Below are 23,144 nucleotides of genomic sequence, written 5' to 3'. Positions count from 1 at the left end.
CTTAATTCAGTGCCTATTCATATTCAAATTCAGGCTGCATTTCTCTCTGTTGAATTGTCTCTATTACTTATGATTTTTTTTTATCACCTCTCTTTGTCGCACTGTACTGTCTGGTTTTCCACTCATCTTCTTCAACATATACTCTCTGATTTCTCTCTTATTCCACCAGTGCACAGACAGGGTCTGTCACTCCCCTTGTCCTCCGTTAGTGATGGGAGTCATTCCACCCCTTCCATTCCCCATGTGCTGAATTCTACCTCTTCCTTTTGCACATTCTACCTGGACAAATGCATCCGTTTCCGCAAGAGAGGTAACTAGTATTTCATTTAATGACAGACAGTTTACGGACCGTATGAGGATGAGTGGGCTGTGTTGTTTCAACTCACATCATGTGTTTTACTCACTGAGCCACCCCACCATGTGGACTCTGAGTCAGTGATGCAACAGCACCAGTGCTTTGTCATAGGATTGATTGACAACAACGGCTCAGTGTACACACCATTTCTAAGTGCACGTATCCAGACTCCATTCCCCACCCCTCAGTCTCGACCACAGGATTCAAAAATAACTTCGTTTTGTGGCTCTACAAAACTGGACAACTTCAACCTTAGAACAAAACACTCGGATCACGTGCACTTCTTAACAAACACAGGCCACTTTCTAGTTTCAGATAGAGCTTCACAAAGCCCCATTCGGCACAGTGTAATCAGTACACGTTATGCCTTGCTTGGAGATCCTAATCACAAGTTCACACCACCAGTTTCTGGATGCCAGTAGTCAGATCAGAATGGAACATATCCCGGACCCCGAACCTAGACTGACCCCGCGGAAACAACCAAAGCAACCTGCAGATTACTTTTAGCTGCGATATTGTCCCTTTAGAAACCAGGCATTGTTTAACAAGCATTGGCAGAGCGTTATGTTGCTTTATCAGTGCTTTCTGTCAGGGCTGCTATAAATCAGCAAGAAGGAAAATAAATGCCCGTTTGCCAGTACAAAAGGTATTAGCAACACAAAAACACAGCGTGATGTAAATAAGTTACCGTCCAGCAGACTCCAGAGACTTCGTTCCGATTCCCGCCCTCATCGCTTTCAAGTCCTGCAGGCAGCACCAGCACGTCAGCAGGAAGGCGGCGCAGCAGGCAGCCTCCCTCTCCACGCCTCGTTCTTGATTGGTGCGGCCGGCTGCCCCAGGCTACGTAATTTTCTCAGCATACAGAGAAAACAGGGAGAGTTACTAGAGGGCAGGGGGGAGTGGCTTGGGGGAGTGGCTTTGCCACTGTTGGTAATACTGTCTGTTTGGACGGCCTCAGGCTGCCCAAACAGTCAGTATTAACAACAATGGGAAAGCCACTCCCCCAAGCCACTCCCCCTGCCCTCGAGTAAATAATCCAGGAAGTTCTGCTTTCTCGCCGTGCGAGAAGGCAGAAACAATGGTAGTTATATAATATGATAACTACCATTGTTCTGCCTTCTCGCACGGCGAGAAAGCAGGGGGGGCGGCGGTGTGCCTCAACGAAATTATTATTAACTGGCATGTTAGGAGAGGAATCCGACAAAGGCTACGACCCTCAGAAATCATTTGCTGTTAAAAAAAATAATGCATATAATCTACAAGCATTGTATTCTGCTGACACAGAGTGAAGAACCAACTTTAAAGGCAGGACAGTAGAAAAGACTGCACACGAGACTCCTTTTAAACCACAGTGTTATATCGGCTGCTCGGCCAGTGTGAATGTGCTGTGGAATTTTGGTGTGCATGGTGATGTTATGGAATGTGAGGATGCCTGAATGTGTCCAGATTGATATCATTGGTGGTTTATCTTCCATAAAAGCAGTAACACAAATAAGAGCAACAAACATCGAATTCATTTCACCACTTTTCAAAAAGGGTTAAAAAGCGGTATCATCATAAAAACGAAATGTTAAAAGGCAACTAGTTAAATTCATTTAGGTACATAAAAAAAATTATGAACATAAGGACAAATTGCTAAAAGACCACTACTACACAGAGTTCTATTATACATTTATGCAAATCCTAAAATGATTAAAGTTCATTGGTACAGTGTTCCTCGTTTCCCCCATCCAGATTTTATTGATCCCAGTTAACTTGGGGATCGTGGCTCATTGGTATATGTTCCCATTATTGTACTCTATATGGTATCTATTGTCAAATTCTTTCTAGCATAAAACACTGCCACAGGAAAGATGACATACTGCAGCAAATCTCTAGTGTTGGCAATGACTGTAAGTACAAATTTGCAGGATGACATTGTTTAAAATGTAAGTGCCTTATATTTGGAGAAATATACTGCTTCCTATATTTAGAATAACATTTACACAAGAGAACCACATGCATAGTGTTCTGGCGCAGGCTGCCATCACATGGACAATTTACCAGATCTCGTGACTGATCATTTATTTTGGGGAAGGGTACAAATTCTATGGAATAAGTCCAATCTTAGGCGTGTAAGTACAAACCTATGACGAGAGTTTTTAACCAATTTTACGATATGGCTGCATATTAAAAGTGGTTAGTATCATTTGGATGTGTAAAACGGAAGGTTTCGGGAATTCAATTGTCAAGCTAAGCTTTTCCAAATTGTAGGCCTGGGCGTAGATCATGGAGTTTTACTACGCGGAACTCTGTGAAGTTTAAAAAAAAAACTGTGGTGGAGTGCATTGAGAACTGCAGTTTGTGCTGGTATTCCTGCAGCTCAGGTAGAAATGCTACCCGAGTGGCAGCTCGTGCTCGCAAACTTACCGTTCGTGATTACGAGCGGGGGAAAAACTCTGCTGCATTTCTTGAAGTGCAGTTTCCTGCACTCTGCGAGCTTCGCAGACTGCGTAGTGCAGAAAACTCTGCAAACTCCGCGAACAGAGCGAAGTTCACCGCCCAGGCCTACAAATGAGCCACCACCACTGTTTTCAGTGTCTTTGTGCTGATGGTAACTAGTATCTCTGGTTTGTCAAAATACTCTGGATGGGTCATATCACCAAGGAACTGCTGGACATACTTCAACCATGGTATAGACTTGTATAGTCTTGTACTTGTAACAGTCAGTAATTATCGCTCGATTGACATCTGTGTAGTCTGATGTCCATATTTTGTGCCACAGCAGAATTGGTTGTAATTTAATGTCAGTGAGAAATGGGGCGTAGAGTTCGGACTGTATTACATAAGATGAGGTGCTTTTTGCGATAGCTAAAAGATATCTAACAAAAAAAATTCTGTTACTTGCAACTCAGCACATCTCTTGTGCCCCCATATGCCCGCCCCGTAAAGTGCTATACTGGTGCAATTCGCTTTATATATTTTCATCAGCATTTCTGGGGGGTTCATACCAAGTACACTGGTAAAAGAGGCACTGTAAAACAAATGAAATACATGTGAGGGGGGCTTTAGAGAGATGAGGGGCACTATTGGAAGGTGATAGTGAAGGAATCATTGAAGAGCCCCAACAAGATTGTTGTTTCCTAGTTCACTGTAAGGTCATCATTTACTGTGCTCTGAAACCTAATACAATTGAATATATAATGAAAATGTACTGTAGAATGCACTATTTTTGTAATATTTTTCCAAACTTTTCTTGGTTAGAGAACCCCTCCCGAAGCCCCCTTTATATTGATCAGCTCTTGTACCATATGGGGGCTGGTCTGACAAAACTTGCCAGGACTGCTTTGGGTTACAAATCCTGCCCTGGTATTGGCCCAAGACATTGAAGGACAGATCTCCTTTTTCTTTGACAGGGGAATAAAAATCTTCCTCCTGTCCAGCGGTTTGATCAAAAGTGAGTCGGTCAAGGAATGCAATATAGAAGATTAAGCATCGATCCTATTAAAATTATTTCTAACTCATTTTATTTAGCTATGTTTAATCTGAATGGACTGGACTTCCATCTGCAGGAAATTGTTTCCCCACCGTTGCACAAAGCTATCATTGACTGATAGTGGGGAAAAAGCATAGCTGCTGGTTGACCTTCTCTAGCCTCTCTCCTTTCCTGATTCTGAAAGCTCCACTGTGGGACTTCAGTCATGGTGGAATAAGTTGTGAGTGGTACCACTTGTGGCTCTACTATTATGCTGGGTGTTTTTGTTTTGCCCTTTTTCATTTTAGACTTTCCTTGCTTCATATGTTTCAAAGCTGTCAAGCTTAAAATTAAAATACACACATTTGTGAATTGTTAAGTTTTGCTATTACCTCAAATTCTAAACGTTGTTTGCACATCAAGCCATTGTGAATTAAAAACTGATTTTGTCTCGTGATATGTTCCTAAATTCCTTAGAGGGCATAATATAATTGTCTGTAATGTGTGTGTTGTGCTTTATGAGCACTGTTATGATAACGAAGTACAAAATACATTATGATGCTTTCTATAAAACATAACTATAAATATAATTAAGAATTACGTGATGTCAGTCACATGCTAAGTCATATTGGTAACACTGATCTATTTTTTGCAGTGATTTCGTGGTTAAATAAGCAGTTGAATGAGAATAAAATTGCAACTTTGCACGGTTTACCCAGTCAGTGTGAGGCACCGTCTTCCATTAAATCAAGCACGTCTCCCTCTAACCTCGCAGGGATGCAGAATGGTCTGGTAAGAAGTGCATTTTGTAAAATAGTGAATAAGCAACGTGCAGGCAATAACTTGCTAACCTTACAGAGAAAATTATGTTATGTTCTAGCAATGGAATTTAAAGTGCCTAAAATAGGTTTCTTCCAACATTGAAATGTATCTCCTATCGGTAGTGCATGGAGAGCAAAGGAGAGAACACAGTGAGTTTAACCATAATATGATCAGATTGCAGAATGACCAGCAAACTATGTCGCAATCAGTCCGGCTGGTAAAGCAGACCGTGCTAAGGTGTGTAAGAGCGGTAACTTATTTCAGACCCCCCTTAGGCTAAATACTCCAATTATTGTCAAATAAGCTTCCACAAGTAGTGCTTATAAATAATGTTCTGTTTTCACCGGGTTATTGAGTGACAGAAACAAAATCCTGTTCAGTTCTTCAAACGTCTTAAGTAGAAACTGAGCAACTATGTGAGATCACGTGCCACTGAACTGGCATACTACCTTTCTTACATTTTCTCAAGTGATACATTTGCTAGGCACACATACCTTTTTGCAATTTAGTCCCCAACTCTAACATTTGCCCATTAATATGCAATTCCGTTTTTGGTAGATGAAGGAACTTAAGCATACTTACTTTATATAGGTTCAGCTATGTTTGTCTAAGTAAGGAAGCTGGTGTTGGTGTTCAGACAGTGGTCTGTTTTCCACTTTCAACAATTTCGCTGTTATTCCCTTCAGTTATAAACACGATGAGGTGGAAGATTTGTACCTTTCTTCTCCAGACAAAGTCACTGTCTAGCAATGTGATATACAAGTTTACTTTAATGTCAACTTTAATTATTTAATGTTCTTCTTGATTATGTTAGTGTGTGGTTTCATTTTTCGTTTCTAGGTAGGAGATGAGTATCCAGCTTTGTATGAGTGCATGGCCATGAGCAGAAATTTTGCATTCCTTACCTTGTGCTCCTGCTCAGTGATTACAATTTTAAACTGTGTATGTTAAAGAAAAATCAGCTTTCATGCTTACTATTTTATGTATATATGTGGAATTGAATTGTGCAAACCAAATTGTAACGCAATTGAGTGATGTTGGGTGTATGTCTGGGGATACAAGCAGAGTGATAGATGGGAATCATGTATTGGGGTTCCAATCTCGGCACATTATAAATGCAGACGTGGAATTCTGAAGATATTCACAGACCTCCATCTATTCACGTGCAGTGTCTGACAATGGGTTATTAATTTGGAACAGGTTGTCACGTCTTCTGCTTCAGCCCAATCATGACAGGACACACGGGCTTGTTTCAGGTACTTTTATTGGTCTAGTACTCAGCGCTGGTACACCACGTCTTGCCTCATGCCCTCGTCATTCTGCTCTGCCCCCAGCTTCCTTTCCTTGACCGGAACTGGTGTCTGGTGTCTGCCTCCCACACTCTCGTGCTGCAGGGTCCTAGTGACCCAGGTCACGACACCTCCCCCTTTCTTGCAAACAAACATTTGGTGACGCGGCCTTGTATCACTGACATAGAACAGAGAAGATAGTAAGAGATGTGGAGAGAGAGAGATATAGGGAGGGGGAAAGAGAGAGAGAGAGAGAGAGAGAGAGAAAGAGAGAGAGAGAGAGATGTTTCCTTCTTCCCATTACATCTCTTCGATCAGTCTCTTTTGCCTCCTGCAGTCCCTTCTCTGCTGTGTCTCTCCTTCGTCCAATTGTGCACCTTCTTCCTGTCCAGTTTCCTCCTGCTCAGCTGTCTGCTCTTCTTCTTCTTTGACCTTCACTTCCTTGAAATGCGAGCTGTTTCTTGTGATGTGGTAGCGCCCTGCTGATGCTGTTATCATGGGCCCTTTCACTTCAGTCACCGTTAGCGGATCCTTCGAAAAGGGGCTGTCTGACTTCCTCAGCTGTCTTTGCCGCACTATCACTGTGTCTCCTTCCTTTAGCTGCGCCGGAGTGGCATGCCTCCTTGCGTCAGCGTATGTTTTCATTTTTACCTTGGCTTCCTCGTCCTTGGCAGCTATGTCGCGCCACTCTTTTCCTGCTGTCTCTTCCATCTGCGGTATCCTCATCCTGCTTAGACGGCCTAGCACTAGCTCGGCGGGGCACCGCCCTGTGGAGCTGTGAAGAGTGTTCCTGTAGTCCCTCAATATCTGGCACAGTGCTTGCCCTATCGATATCTGCATTAACTTTGCTCGTTGTACCGCCTTCTTTATTGTTCCCATGAACCTTTCAGCCATTCCGTTCGCCTGGGGCCACATCGGTCTTATTTTCCTGTGGCGTATCCCTAGGTAGTCCAATTAGAATTTTTTTAACTCCTCTCCAGAGAACGGCAGACCATTGTCTGGTTTTAGAGTTTGGGGGGAGCCCCACGCTGTGAATACATCATCCATGACTGGCAGCCTCTCGTTTGCTGACGTTGACGCCACTTGCCTTACGATGGGAAACCTGGAGAATTCATCTATCATCACTAACAGGTAGTTTCCGGTCTCCAGGGGTCCATAGAAATCAGCTGCCAGCTCTGTCCACACTGCCTTTGGTAGTTCTGATATCTGTAGCGGTTCAGGCTTGGTCAGCTCTCCTGTCACTTGGCAGACGTGGCAGTGTGTGACTGCAGCTTCGACCATGTTGTCTAGTCCCGGGAACCACACCTTTTCCTGCAGCATCTTTTTTGTTGCTACCATGCCTCTGTGTGATTCATGTGCCAGGTCCACCGTCTGTCTCCTCAGTGCTCTGGGCATCACCATTCTTGTTCCTCTCATCATGATTCCATTTTTTGTTTCTGAGAGTTATTCATGGTTCTTTTTGAATGCTAGCATTTCTTCTTTGCTCACTCCTTTCTCCATGATGCTGCTGTTGTTGACATGCCTCCATCTTTGTTGTCTTGTTACCGTCTTGATTGCTTGCATCGTTGGATCCCGTTTCGTTTCTTGCTCTAGTTCTTCCATCTTTATCGATGCCGGAGTGTTGTGCTTTAGTATAAAGTTCAAGTATTCTTCCCCCATTAATGTTGCCTCACGGGCATGCGGTAGAGGGTGCCTTGACATGTAGTCCGCCGGGTTTGTTCTTTTCCTGGTTTGTGAATGATTTTGAAGTTGTAGTCCATTAGTCTTATTCCCCACCTCTCTATCCTCTGTGGTATTTTTGCATTGGGGTTTCCATAGATCGTCACCAGTGCCTGGTGATCGGTTATTATGGTGAATGGTTTCCCATATATGAACATGTGATAGTGCTCACATGCCCACACCACTGCCAGACTCTCTTTCTCCGGCTGAGAGTATGCTCTCTCAATGTCAGACAGGCTCTTGCTTCCGTATGCTACTACGCACCTTGGTGCCTCTTTGCCTGGTCTGTGCTCTGCTAATATCGCTCCCAGCCCCACGGGGCTGGCGTCTACCGTCAGTTCTGTGCACAGCAGCGGATCAAAGTATGCGAGGTGGTCTACTGCTGTCACTGCTTGTCTAATTGCTTCAAACGCCTGGCTGCATTCATCTGTCCATATGAAGGTCTGGCCTTGATTCGTTAGTTCCCTCAGTGGCGTGCTCACCGTGGCAAAGTCTTTTATGTATCTTGCACAGTAGCTGGCAAGGCCAAGGAATGACCTTACCTCTGCAACATCCTTTGGGTGTTTCGCCTTTTCTAGTGTGTCCACTTTGCTGCGATCTGGTCGCATCCCCTTTTTGGAGAAGATGTGTCCAAAGAACACCAATTCGTCTCGCCCCAGTTTGCACTTGTCTTCGTTTAGCGTCAACCCTGCTTGTTCTAGCTGAGAGCATACGTCCCGCAGTGCTGTCTCATGTTCATCGTCTGATTTGCCGAATACCAGGATGTCGTCACTGTAGTTCAGGCTGTTTTTTACCGGCCTTATTATTTGCCGGATTGTCTCCTGGAATATCTCGGCAGCCGACGATATCCCAAAACTCAGACGCTTGTATCGGAAAATACCCAGGTGCATGAAAAATGTTGTGATGTATCTGGACTGAGGGTCAAGTTCTAGCTGATGATATCCTTTACACAAGTCTAACTTGGAGAAACGCCATGTGCCTGTCAGGCAGCTAATCATGTCATCCAGGTGAGGCCCGGGGTGCCTCTCACGTTCAATTGCTGTGTTCGGTATTCTCATGTCGACACAGATGCAAATTTTTGATGTGTTTTTCTTGTGCACCGCCACTAATTGCAACACCCATGGCGTCGGTCCCTCGGCTGGCTCTATGATGTCCTGACTTAGTAGCGCTTCAATTTCTTCCTTTACTTGTGGTTGGAGATGTATGGGTACTCTCCAGTGATGTTGAGCTACAGGCTTAACTGCTTCATTGATGTGCAGCGTTATTTGTCGTCCTTTCAACTTCCCTAGTCCTTGGAGTAGTCGGAGGTATTCTCGCAGGATGCTTGTCTTCTCTGACATATTGTACATCATTTCGAGGAGGCCCATCACTTGCGCTGTGACGTTGCTCAGTAAGCATGGGGCCGGGGTGTCACCTTTAGGTACATGGATCTCCTCCTTTGTTGTTTGTCCTTTGTATGTCAAATTCTCTGTGAATTTTCCCATGTTCAGCACTGGTTTTCTTGATCCCCACGTGAATACGTCAACGTTTGATGGCCTCAATACTGGTTTTACTTCCATTCGCTCATATTCCGACACGCAGATGATGTTACAGGTTTCTCCGCTGTCTACCACAAACCTTGTTTTGTGAGGTCCTACGTCTATGGTCACGCTCTCTGTTTTCGTTACTTCACTTTTGTTCACCAGGTGAATGCTTTCTCTACTCTTGTCTTCTTCCTTTGTCATGTCAATAGTGTCAGACATGAGGTATAGGCGTTCCACCTTTTCTTCCTCCTCGTCTTCTCCTGACTCGGCCGATGAGCTTCTGTTTGTCGTTTCTACGTGTCTGACATGCCTGCTCGTCGTCATCCTCTGTTTTCCCGGTCTTCCTCTTTCACTTCTGAACTGCAGTCCCAGGCAGGCGCTGGCAAAGTGATTGCTCCTATTGCACTTCCTGCAGGTCTGGCCCATGGCCGGGCACGCGCCTTTGTGCGGGAATTCAAGTCTGCATCTGTAGCAGGTCGACTCCTGAGGGTTCCTTGCCCCTTGTTCATTCTGTCCTTTTTTCCACCCTTTTGTGCGTTTGTTCTCCGCTATGCGTTGTGCCTGTTCTACTCGCCGTACCTTTCCCCGCTCTCTTTGCCTTGCTTGCGCCGTTGCCCTTGCCTCGGCCCTTGCTAATGACAATATTGTCTACAGTGAGGTTGGTTCCTTCAGTATTCTCGTCCGGAAGTCTGTGTCACGACAACCTTCAATGATGCGCAGGCGAATCGCCTGTTCATTGTCAAATTTGTCAAATTCGCAGTGTCACTAGCTTGCGCAGTCTTGTCGCAAACTCATCCAGCGAATTATCCGTGTGTTGGAAGGCTATCGTGAAGGTGTATCTCTCAAAGTCAATATTTCTCTGGGGGTCAAAAGTGCTTGACAGACATTTTATTAGCCCTTTGTATGTCGATGTCTCCTCTGCTGGTAGCGTTACTAGCAGGTCATCTACCTCATCGCCGACCAGATTTAGAAATAGATCCATTTGTTTGGCCTCTATTACATCCGTGGCCCTCATGTATCGCTCAAATTTCCTCATCCATTTCTCCCATCTAATCCCTACTTGCGGTTCTGACAGATTGAATGGGAGAGGTCTGCGATATTGAGCACTCTGCTTTTCGCCTTTTTGCTCCGCCATCTTCCTTAATCGCTTTCTCCGACTCTCTTTAATGTCCCTTGTTCGTTGCCTCTTTTACATTCACTTACTCCTCTGCCTCTTTGTGCTTTTCTTTTGCACTTGCTTGGGCTTGTTTCCTTTTTCTTTGTGCTCCTGTTGACACTTGTGTTCTTTTTGCCACTTTATCTGTTATTTATCTATTTATTTCCTCTGCACATTCCACTCCTTGCCTTTGTCTGCATTTACATGTGCTTATTTATTCTTTATTGTGCTTTCTTGGCACTTTCTGACCTTTTGTGCACTCCTTTCGTTTTGATGCCTGGTCCTAAAATGGCCGATGTTGTTTCTGCCCCTCTTATTGGCTTCTTTCGCCTGATTACAATATGGCAGCCGAAATCCCGCGCGATTTCGGGGCCAATCTGGTCGTTGCCTGACTTTAAGATGGACGCCATCTAATATTGAGCCCTGATTGGTAGAGCCGCCTGACCTCGCAATGGCCGCTTCTTTTCCCGTGAGATTTGGCACGCTCCTTCACTTTCATACAGCCTCCCAGCGCGATCGGGCCCAATCTTACCGGCGGTGCTGCTGGGTGAAGTCCAAACGCTTTTACTGCTGCTGGCACGGCCGAGGTGGGCTCTTGCGTTGTGTCTTCACGCTGCCATGCGAGTCAGGGTAAGCTCCTGGTCTCGTTTCCATCGTCGTCGGGCTGCAGACACGCGTGTGCTCTGTCCACACGCACCTTCGTCACCAGTTGTCACGTCTTCTGCTTCAGCCCAATCACGACAGGACACACTGGCTTGTTTCAGGTACTTTTATAGGTCTAGTACTCAGCGCTGGTACACCATGTCTTGCCTCATGCCCTGGTCATCCTGCTCTGCCCCCAGCTCCCTTTCCTTGACCGGAACTGGTACCCGGTGTCCGCCTCCCACACTCTCGTGCTGCAGGGTCCTAGTGAAGCCAGGTCACGACACAGGTGATCCCTACCAACTTATTCAACACAATCAGGTTAGGCCAAAGCACAGTTCTGCGAGAATCTCTGCTCAACTACTTGTGGCAAAGGGTTAAAGCAGAAGGCAATCCATAGAGAAGTGCATGTTAAGTTCACACTGTATCATTTTTAAAATCAAAGACTTGATAAAATAAAATTCCAAAACCGACTCAGTACAATTGTGAAAACATAATGAGTACAAATTACACCAAGGTCATTAAAATTGGAAAAGGGGAGCATCAGATATGAATTTTGTAAAGTTTTTTGGGCAAGATATGAATTTTAATGTTTTAAGGCAAAAAATGCCTAGAAAAAGAGAGGCATGTTTGAAATACAGAAGTTTAAAGTTAATCATCAGGATCTAGGCTTTATTTCAGGCTGACTGCAATGGAGGAAATGTTGGATAAATCAAGTGGGTCATCACAGTCAAGGTTTTACTTTCTGTCTTAGTCTCTGAAATGGAAATCAGAAACCTCCAGCAGGGCAATGTCGAAGCTTATAGCCAGAGAAGGTCATTTGAAGTCTGATACATCATAATAAAGCTCCAGCTTAATCTGTTGGCTTTGAGCCAAAAGCTTCAAACTGGACTGTCAGATCCCAGGGGGCCATAGGCTATTGGGCCCCAGCCATGTTGATTGAGGTCGTTTCCTCTGGGTTTTTAGGTCTATCCTACCATGGTTCTGTAAATGAGGCCAAGTAAAACCCTTTCCGCTCTTGACTCGCAGTGGACCAAGGGCAAGCATCCACAGAATTCTCAGGGAGGTAGTATAGGAGGCGTGAGCTCAGACCTCAACAATCAACAGATACAATAACTTTATGTCCTGTCCACTGCTTGTCTTTTGGAAAAATAAAACACTTTTTAATTGCACAGCAGTATTCAATACTACATAATTCAATTCACAGGGTGGTACCCTTGATTACAATAGTCTTGTGAGTTCTATATCCCTCACCCATTCTCCCTCCTGAAAACAAGTGGGATGGTTTTGATCAGTGGCGGCTACTGCCAATCTGACGTGGGGGGGAGAATACAAATATATACTTACCTTTCCTGCCAGCCGCCGCTATCTTCTGCTCCTGTGCCATACTGCTCCTGTGCTCCTGTCCCAGCACTGCAGTTCCCATGAGCACAGGCTCCCAGCGCTTCCCTCATGCTATTACTCCCAGCAGTGAAAGAAGCAGTGGGATTGGAGGAGAGGGCTGGTTTTGTGCTCCAGCAGGGACTTGGAGCATGCGACTCTGAGCACTGCAGATATCTCCACGGAACAGCCTGAAGATATCCAAGTGTGCATGCCAGGTTGGCCATCCTAAGATGGCCAGCCAAACTGACATACACACTTTCAGTGCTTACCACTTCTCCTCCCCCGCTGCTGACGCTGCAGCAGGGTCCCACCCCACCCAAGACTCGAGAATGGAAGTGAAAAATAAAATGATGAGAAAATAGTTTTATTGGTAAGTGGAGAAGTTATAGAAAAGGTTTAAGGAAGAGCATAAAGAAGTGGTCAGTTGGAAAATATTATTCTAGTGGGTGTCATGCTTCATCACTGGGCGTGTTGCTCTTCGTGGAGCTGGTGCTGCAATGCCCCACAGGACCCGCAAGAGGGCTCTTTGTCGGAGATCTTTTCTCGTATCAGCTGTGATGGTACATGTGGGTGTGTGGGCTATCGTATGTGGAGTGGAAAGTGTGATCTAAAATTACCTAAAGGAAACGATATTTAATTTTATTGGTTAAAAACTGAAATATGGTAGTGTGCACTAAATGAAGATGCGCCACTACTTAGTGAGTGCGTTTGTAGTCAACTATCAAGGTTTTACTATTCAGGTTGACCATCTCAGCTGAGACGAGAAAAGATCCTCCGATAAAGAGCTCTCTAACTGGGCCCATGGGACATTGCAGCGCCGGCCCCAAGTCAAGCAACACGCTTAATGATAAAGCATGACTCCCACATGGGTGTGTGAGGGCATCACTTCCAAATATGGAAGACTCCCACTAGAACCATATTTTCCAACCGACCACTTCATTACGCTCTTTCTTAAAACTTTTCTGTACTTTCTCCACTTAGGAACATGTATCAATATTGATTATGCGTATCAATTATAGTGATGAGCACGGGTACTGGACCTTTTATCTGGCTCCTAGTCCCCCTCTTTGTGATTTAAAATAGTTTTATTGTCATTTTATTTTTCTTCTCTCTGCTGCATTTCACTAGTGTGGCGATGCTCTTCCGCCATAGTGGAAGAGCTACCCTGGTGTTGATCCCTCTTTTGTAGACATTTTCTAGTCGGGCAACGGGAATCCACTGCTTTTGGGATGGTTCTCTTAAGTGTCCTTCTTAGACTGCTCGCCAAACACAGCCTTTGTGTAGAGTGACGTTTTTCCCAGCAGGTAACACTGGGGCTTTCTCCAAACTTGAGCACCTACAACATGGGCACAGCAAAGTGTGCGGTTTCTGCACCTAGCGGTCATCAGCCTGTCTGAAGTAATAATTCGGTATAGAAAAAAGGGCAGGCCTGACCTAGAAATTTCCTCCCCTTGAGAAATAAGTTGCAGTTCCACCCATTTCGTACCATCTATCAAATGGAAGTGCTCAAGAAGAACTAATCAGCAGCACCTTGCTAACAAGGAACATGGAATTTCTAAAGGTAGATCTGCCTCAGTCCTCCTCACTTACATGTAAGAATTGCATTCCACAGGAATGTAGACAATACACTTCTTCTGTGTGGTGAAGCTGTACTCATCTGCCATCTTGTGCCATGGTAAACCATGGACATCCAAAATGGATCCCACTGTTTTAAGTGGTCAGGCTGATAAACACACAGAGACCTACTACTTCCCATATTCTATGTAGATACTGCATAAGCATACACACTCAACATCAACACACAGGATGTTAGAGCAAGCTTCTGGGTTTTCACATAATAGCAGAACTTTACACAAGAGGAACCTATAGACCACATTCTCACTGACACAAATATAAAGGTTGGGTCAGCTATATGAGATCACAAAACACAGAACGCTGCTGTCACCACCACTTTATGTGCTAGCCACAAGATAGGGAAAGTAGTTATTTGACCACTCTGAAGGTGCACTCCTCCAGGTCACTGGGCTGGTCTTAGACTGTGCATGGTCAGGGGAAGGCCTAGGCCTCCGTGCAAGGTCAAAGAGAAAAGTCAAGATAACAAAAATACACGAAGAAGAGCAGCCAGGACATTGGCTACACACTTGTATACCATGCAGGGGAACATTCCGTTCTCAACATCTGTATTTCCTAGCTCCTGAGGCATCTTCCAATACCATTGTTTTACAGTACCAGAAAAAATAGAGTCCAAAAAGTCAAAAACTAGGGTTATAATGTAGAAAAGGTAAGTTTGCTCCATTTGGCATTTTCAAGCATTCACAGAATGTATCCTGCCTTACAAAGGTTAATAAGGTTGGATTGCACCTAGTGTGTGCAGATTTACACATGAAGACATCTAAACAGTACATAGTTTCACTCCGACTCATCACATATGCTGCACAAACACAGTTCTGCAACACAACTGAATAGGACACATTACTCCGCTCGCATTTACAACACATGCCATTACCCCGCATTTTTAACACCGCAAAATCTTTGACAATGCAGGGCTTTACTACGCAATCCATTACAATGCATTCCCCTAGACAATGCAATTTACTATTCTAACTCCACTGGGGCAGGACTTTGGGGAATACGATGTAATGGTTTGTGGTGTAAAGCCCTGCGTTGTAAAAGATTTTGCGGAGTAAAAAATGCAGGGGATTGGTACGCGTTGTAATGCATTCATCGTAAAGGATGTTTACCACCACAACTTGACCAATAATACATCAGACTCCCTGGTCTGTACTGTTTATTGCTAAATAATATAGACAAGCCATGGCTTAAAGTCCCACAAACAAATCCAAGTCAAGCTAAAGGAACAGGTGGGCAGTTTGTGCTTTCTGAAGACTTTAAGAATATGAGTGCCTTAATCTATACTCAGATTGTAACCTCAGAGTGTGTATAAGACTCAATTTCTTTACTAATGAATTGGTATTATCATTAAATCCAACCATTATGTTTGTTGTGTCATATTCTCTTCTGTACTTATTTCAACTAACAGAAATGAGTTTAGGGTTATTGTGTAGATAAAAATAATGAGATCCCTTAAACTATCCTCCTGCATGTTTCCTAAATGTTCTAAAAAATTAAATGCTGCCGCTATATATCTGGCAATATATCTTCATGACCCATATTCTAGTACAAGTTTTGAATTCAGGTAAAACCCTTCATTTCTTTCTTTAAAAAGAAAGTCTAGACCTATCACTATAAGAGATAAGGGAACCTCAGGGAAATAAACACCCTAACAGTGTGCCGTATGCTGAAGGAGCTGTCACAACAGTTGTCTTGCCAGAAACAATAGATTTGGAGGGTGATCTCCCTAGGCACTAAGTTAATCCCTCTGAAAGCTAGTAGCTTTTAATCTCAGATTTTGAGGCTTTGTCTATCTGGCTGTTTCTTTGCTAGAAAAACCTAAAGTATTAAATTTCTTCTCATTCACATTTAATCATATGCGTTGGCTGCACCCCAAAACGCACATTATCCATAAGATATGACAGTTTTGTATGAATCGGAAACTCAATAGGTTAACCTTCAGTGATGATTTTCTCTGTTGATTAGAAAGTATGGTTGTTAGGATACATCTGCCTGCCTCCAGCATCTGCAAAAACAACAGTTGATGGTCAGAATGCAGAACAATGTCATACAATGTCATACATTCACCCCAGTACTGAAATCCATCGTTTGTTTGCTCACCATGCCATTCCAGTTTGAACCCAGCCATATGCAAATCAGTTTTGACCCTGTGCCCCATGGGAACAGTCCAGCCTGAACTGCCAAGCCAGGTCCTCCCTGGACTGAAAACAAGCATCCTAGGACCGGTTTCAGGCTTTCAGCCCTCATCAGCCAGGATAGCTTGATTCCAGTGGCATGGAGAGCACGGGACTTGCGTCTGAGCATACCCGTCCCACTCGGGGTGACAAATGCAAAAGCAACAGTTGATGGACAGAATGCAGAACAATGTCATACATTCACCCCAGTACAGAGATCTGGGCCTAAATCCATTATTTATTTGCTCACCATGCCATTCCAGTTTGAACCCAGACATATGCAAATCAGTCTTGACCCTGTGCCCCATGGGAACAGTCCAGCTCGAACTGCCAAGCCAGGTCCTCCCTGGACTGGAAACAAGCATCCTAGGACCGGTTTCGGGCTTTCAGCCCTCATCAGCCAGGATAGCTTGATTCCAGTGGCATGGAGAGCACGGGACTCACGTCTGAGCATACCCGTCCCATTAGGGGTGACAAATGCAAAAACAACAGTTGATGTACAGAATGCAGAACAATGTCATACATTCACCCCAGTACAGAGATCTGGGCCTAAATCCATCGTTTTTTTGCTCACCATGCCATTCCAGTTTGGAATTCAGGCTGGATTGTTCCCATGAGGCGCAGGGTCAGACTGATTTGCATATGGCCATGTCTGAACTGGAGTGGTGGAGTGAGCTAAAGAATGATGATGGATTCAACCCAGATCAGTCGACTGGGGGTGAGTGTTTGATTTGCCCAAGCACTCCGTTCATCATCCCCTTTGGTATCGCTTTGTTCCCCCCAAGTTGGCAGGTTATGCCCAGACGTGGGTCCCTTGCTCACTTTGCCACTGGATTCAAGCTAGCCTGGCTGATGACGGCTGATTAGCCAGAAACCAGTCCCAGGATGCTTGTTTCCAGTCCAGGGAAGACATGGCTTGACAGTTTGGGCTGGACTGTTCCAATGATGCACAGGGTCAGACTGATTTGCATATGGCCATGTCTGAACAGGGGTGGTGGAGTGAACTAAAGAATGATGATGGATTAAACCCAGATCAGTTAACTAGCGGTGACTGTTTGATTTGCTCAAGTGCTCCGTCCATCATCCCCTTTGGTATTGCCTCCAGCATCTGAACACCCCCCAGTTCACTCCCTTCCGATAAAATCAAATGTACATGCCTGTTTAAGAGAAAGGAATGTTATCAGGATGGATACATCTCTTCTCCTCCATAACTCACTAGTGTAACACCTTACACTTCTCTACTAGGAACCACCTGCACTAGCCTGTTGTATAGAAAGTAAAGTAAGAAGGTTGTGAGCCCATGTCCTTCTCCCTTAATGACCAAAAGTAGACAATTGTCTTTTTAAAACTTTAACACATTCCTGCCATATAAAGTTCCTCTGTTCTTGATGCAGTTGCTCCTTTCCAATAGGAATTATCTAATTCCTTATTCTGGAATTCATTATGGATAGATCTGATAGAGACTACTAGCAGCAGATTCCTTCACGTAGAATTATCCCCAGGTGTGAGACTGGATCCGGAAACTTTTTGCCACAGCATCCCTGTGTACGTGATGTTAGGGAGGTCACATAAGACCCACCTCGGTGCGCCTACGTTAGTTTTTTCCTTTTCCGCGTGCAACGCTGATCTGGTCCTTGCTACAGGCCGGTTTGGGTTCCTTTTTTCTCCCCATTGTCTCTTCTTTGGTGGAACAGTGTGCGAATGCCTTTGGGCTTTTAGACTTGCACATCGTGTGGGCGTCTTATGTCGGCGATGGACCCTCACCTCATTTGAATGTGGTGTTTGGTGAGGCGTGCCAACAGTTGAAGCCGAAGTCGCGGCAAGAGCGCCGAATGAAACTACTTTTGGCGTGTCTCTCCAGGTCGACGTCCTCCCCTTGATCAGCTTCAGCGGACGTCTTCAGATACGGCCGTGGTCGTCTTCCTCGCCCTTCTCTGATGTCACCTGAGCGTCCCTCTCCGGTGGGTAAGTGTCGCAGTTTGTCCCCGGGGGCTGATGCAGCCCGCGTGTCACCCTATCCACCGTTTCCCGGTGTTGGGGAGCCGAGACTCCAGATGGAAACATATGCTGTGGCTTTGCAGGCCTCGCTGGCGTCTCCTCCTCCTCCTTCCCTTCCCGGGGCATCAGCAGATCCCTTGTCTTGTGCGGGACCCTCCTCGGTGGCTCCGGCGCCAACTGGCTCAGAACCAGACTTGGAGGATGTGGTACTGTTTGGGTGCAGCCCCTCCTGCAGACCGCGGCGCCTCTGCCTTGCTGCAAACTCCAGCGGGGGTCCCTGTGGTGTTGTGGGAGGACGCCGGGGCTCGGGTCGCATCCCCGATCCCCTCTCTGTCCTTTGATAAGGTTGTCCTGTCTAAGGCCGCGTTGATGCCGCTATGATGCCGGCAGCAACTGGCCCCTGCGGAGCCACAGGGGTCGAGGCTGGGTGGGGACCCCTTGTCCCTTCCCGGGCCCCTCTCGTCCCTCCCCCAGGCAGCTGCCTCGCCAGAGGGTGAGTCGGAGGTGGAATCGTCCCTGGCGCCGCCCCATGGGTTGCTGGGCGACCTCCGCTTCATTCTAGGCCGAGGGCGTCATGTCACTCTCAGGCCCTCCTCATTCCTCCACGCAGGCGGCTGCCTCGGCGGAGGTCGAATCGGCATCGTTCCAGTGCTGCCCTTGAGCCAGTTTGGCTCCGGGTCCACTCCAGTCCCCAGTGCGGTGTGGCTTGGAGGGGCCCTGTCCGGCGACGCCGGATGGTATCGACGTCCTGCCTCAGGCGGCGGACTCTACGACTCCGAGCAGGAGTCGTGCTGCGGATTCGTCTTCGGATGCTCCTTCTTCTCCGGAGGCAGGTTGTATACTGGTGTCGTCCTCCCCGGAGACTGGTCGCCGTGTTGTATCTTTTTCACCGGTGTCGTCGAAGGGCGGCTCCCCGCCCTTTCTAAGGCAGAGGTGTTCGCTGGATGAGCAGCAGGTCCCTCATTCTCCGGTTCCTTCTGACTTCCAGGTCTGGCCCTTGCCCATCCCACTTGGCTTCGGGGACGGCCGCCTTAGTTTGCAACCGTTGCCCACGGAGGAGCTGCTTTCTCTACCGCAGGGCCCTACGGAGGCAGGTGCGGCCTTTGCTCACGCGGTGTCCACAGCCGTGGGCATTCTTCGCATGGGTGACCTGGTTGCTCACTTTCCGGCGTACCATCTCTTGGAGGTTCTCCACCAGGGCTCTGGTGGGAGGGAGATCTTAATTCCCTTTGAGGGTTCGCTCCTTTCTTCCCTGACGGGGTCTTGGAGGCGTCCCACCTCAGGGGATCCGGGGCCTCAGCACCTTCTGCACCAGAATCTTCTGGCGCCGCGTGACCCGGAGTGCCTTTCCCTCCACCCCTCTGCGGCCAGTCCGCTTTTTCGGACCGCCTTTCCCTCCCTACAGCCACTGTTCACTTCGCCGTCCTGGGAGGCCCGTTGGCTGGTCTCTTGGGGGCGCAACATGTTCGCCTCGACCAGCGCTGCCCTGCGGGCCCTTAACACCTTGTGTGTGTTGGCTAGGGCCTCCTCTTGTTTGTGGGACTCGGCTGAGTCTCTGTTGGCTAGGGCCTCCTCTTGTTTGTGGGACTCGGCTGAGTCTCTCGGATCCGCAGCCTCCCAAGAGATGGTCCAGGTGGACTTATGGCATCATGCTGTGGATGGCTGGGAGCTAGCGGCATTTATTCTCCGCTCCGCTCTGGACATCTCGGAGGTGCTGGGCCGGGCCATGGCTTCCTCAGTCGTTACAAAAGGGGGTGGTGATGGACGGAGCATCGGAACCAATCAAACACTCAAACCCAGTCAAAAGATCTGGGTTTGATCCATCACCGTTCTTTAGCCCACTCTGCCACCCCAGTTCAGACATGGCTATTTGCAAATCAGTCTGACCCTGTGCCTCACGGGAACAGTCCAGCCCGAACTGCTAAGCCATACCTTCCCTGGACCGGAAACAAGCTTCCGAGGACCGGTTTCTGGCATTCCAGCCGTCTTCAGCCCGGCTTGCTTGCATCCAGTGGCAAAGTGAGCAAGGGACTTCCTCAGTCGCCATGCTTGTCTTCGGGACGGTGTGTTCCCTGAAAATATTCAGGAGCGGCTCATTGATCTTTTGTTTGACGGCAGCCTGTTGTTCCATGCCCTGGCTGACTCCGCCATCCAAAGGTTCCTGGCAGGGCTCCGTCCTCCTCCTCCTCCTCCGCCTTATCCTCCTCCTCCTCCTTCCCCTCCTCAGTGACTGCTGAGTTAGGCTGGTTCTGGGCTTTCTTAGGCCACTTGTTCGGACTGTGGAGTGTGTTTTCTGGCCATTGAGTCGTCCCTTGGGACTTTGGCATTGTTGGCTGCTGGACGGCTCTTTGTGCCTATATGTGTGTGTTTTGCTGGAGTTGTTGCGCAGGCTTGGCCCTGAGATTAGGCCTTTTGCTTGCTTGGGCTGCTTGTCAAGCCTCCTGCGGGGGTGTTTTTTCCCGCTGCCCTTTTGTTTTTTCCTCTGCTGCGGAAGTTCTTCCAAAGAGGGTTCACATGGCTTGGGACTTAAGGTACCCTATGTGGGGTAGTGGTGGCTGTTATATAGCTTGCGTTCTACTTGGGAGTTCTGGTCGCCGCCTGGTGCCGGTTCTCCATAGCGTTCCTGTATGTTGCTTTTGCTTCTGAGGTCTGTGCGCGGCCCCTCGTAGTGGTGTGGCCGGACATTTTCTCACCTTCCTGCCCCGGTCCTGAGGGCTGGGGTGATTCTGAGTGCTCCCTTGTCCGGCGTAGACTGCTCGGTCTTTCTGGAGCCCTGGGCTGTTCTTCTTGCTTCTGGCAGTTTATGCCGGTTGGTGCTGTTCTGGCTGGCCTGTTGCCTTCCATCTGGAGGGGTCTTGCCTTCCTTTCCCTCATTTCCTTGGGCCCTCTGGGCTTCCTCCTCTTCCTGTCTTGGCATTGGATGGAGGCTCTGTTGCCTTGTAAGGGAGTGAGGTGCTCCGGCCTCTCTAGCCTTACCCTTGGTTCTTCTGCTGTGAGGGTACGGGCCTCTTCGGTCTTCCTCTTCCTCCTTCACCCTCTGGGATCGGTGGTGTCTCCTTGTGGGAGTTCCTCTTGCCTGGCAGGGATGGAGTTTTCACTTCTGGCCCGCAGATCTGGTTCCCTGTGGGATCTTCTGTTCTGTCCAGGCTAGTGGGGTCCTTTCACAGACCCTCCTTCCCCATGGGTATTGCTAGGGTATCTATTCCACATGAAGGAATCTGCAGCTAGTAGTCTCAGATGTACGAGTTACTTACCTTCAGTAACGATGTATCTGGTAGAGACGATTCCAGCCGCAGATTCCTTCACGGCCTGCCCTTCCTCTCTGTTCTGCGAGGACCCTTGGGTTGGTCTTAGGGACTTGTCTCCCGGTGGGGGGCTGTGTCTCCTGTGAGTGCCTTCTTTGCTATTGACGGGTGGCTCCGTCTAGTTGCGGCTCGTTCCTCCTCTTGGTTTCTTGGAGGATGGGGTTACGGTGCTCCTGTGCCCCGCTGCTCTGGCTACTCTAGGTTTGGGGGGGTTTGCCTTCAATATCTGTCCTCCCTCCCTTCCCTTCCCTTCCTCTTGCTGCTGAGGGTCCTGGCCCCTCTGCTAACCTCCGAATAGAGGTCATCTGGCCAGGCTTTGCCCTTGTTCCTTGGGGGGTGGTTGTCCTCTATGTTGGGGTAGCTTGGAGGTTTGTGTTCCTGCCTGTCTTGGGAACTGGCACCCCTTCCTTGTTTCTGGATGGGGTGGTGGGCCTGTTACCTGTATCATAGCTTTACGCATGTTCCTTGTCTCTGGGGGATGGCTGTCCACGTACTGGCAGGGTGACTGCTCAGGGCTCTGCTCTTTTCTTCTACTGCCCTGCCTTTGGACACTGCAGTGTTCCACTCTGTCTCTTTTTTCTACTCTTTCGCACACTGTTCCCATGCTTCCACAGTTTTTTGACTGGTGGCTCCGCGTTGTGATGCGGAAAAGCTCTCCGAAGAAAACTGACGTAGGCGCCCGGGTGGGTCTTATGTGACCTCGCTGATGTCACATACGCGGATACCGCCTGGGCGGAGTCGCGTGGTGTCACTCTGCCCCCGGCGCCCGGGGATGCTGTGGCAAAAAGATTCCGGATCCAGTCTTACGCCTGGGGATAATTCTACGTGAAGGAATCTGCGGCTAGAATCGTCTCTACCAGATACATCGTTACCAAAGGTAAGTAACTCGTATGTCAGTTTCATACCACTTTAGTGCAAGGGGAACTGGGGTGACACAAAACTCTGAGAAATGTCTGTATGACTACGTTGAAAGTAACCCAAGCAGGGAGTCTGTCGGAGCAAGATGTTCACTTTGTGCTATTTTGCCTGGGGTAAAGCACACATTTCCACAGTGGTAAAAAGGAAGTTTGCTAAAATGTATGTTGTGCTGTTTCTGTAGTGTCCTCAGGGTGGTGGTGTAGGCAGGGCGGGTGCACTATCCCTAGAACTATGGAGTGCACATCCCAGGGCTCTTAGGTTGTCTTGTCAGGCATCCTATTTATTGGTCTCCTCTGGGTCTAGAGAGGGTTGAAATCTCACCAGTTTACATTCACCACATTTTTATGAAAGTCTATACCACCATGTAAAGTAAGACATTGTATATCTTAACTCTTCTTCCTTCTTCTCTCTCCCACAAGCGCATTGAGGTGTACACATCTTCTCTTCAGAAATACCAAGTAAATAAAACTACTTTGAATGCTATGAACACTACAAACCAAAAATTGCTTATTTATTCATATGAGTAGGGATTTATGGAATGCCTTGATGAAAAGTATCTTTTAGAACTTAAATCCAGCATTTATAATGGAACCATAGTTAGTGGCGATAAAATGTGTATAAGCAAAGTAGTTACACGAAGTTGTTTTTAAAAGGTCCACAGTGATAGAGATATGGTATTATGTTGTATGAAAGACCTCATGTGTTGCTACATCAACCAAATGGGATAATTGTTGAACATGATAGGTGTACAGTTTAATAACAACAACTAATACT

General features: G+C 47.0%; 1 protein-coding gene across 2 annotated transcripts in view; it reads left to right on the top strand.

Moving 5' to 3' along the window:
* LOC144818336 (spindle assembly abnormal protein 6 homolog) overlaps positions 1-23,144 on the top strand; it is a 711,311-nt gene that overhangs the window by 396,056 nt on the left and 292,111 nt on the right. For both annotated transcript variants that reach the window (XM_078675666.1, XM_078675665.1), the window contains exon 13: positions 4,465-4,601. In XM_078675666.1, the coding sequence (XP_078531792.1) occupies positions 4,465-4,601 (137 nt within the window). The remainder of the gene's footprint in view (positions 1-4,464; positions 4,602-23,144) is intronic.

The sequence above is a fragment of the Lissotriton helveticus genome, chromosome 2_1 (assembly GCF_964261635.1).
Source record: "Lissotriton helveticus chromosome 2_1, aLisHel1.1, whole genome shotgun sequence".
In the NCBI taxonomy this organism is placed as follows: Eukaryota; Metazoa; Chordata; class Amphibia; order Caudata; family Salamandridae; genus Lissotriton; species Lissotriton helveticus.
Note: the sequence above shows the minus strand (reverse complement) of the source record. Positions and strands in the feature narration are given on the sequence as shown.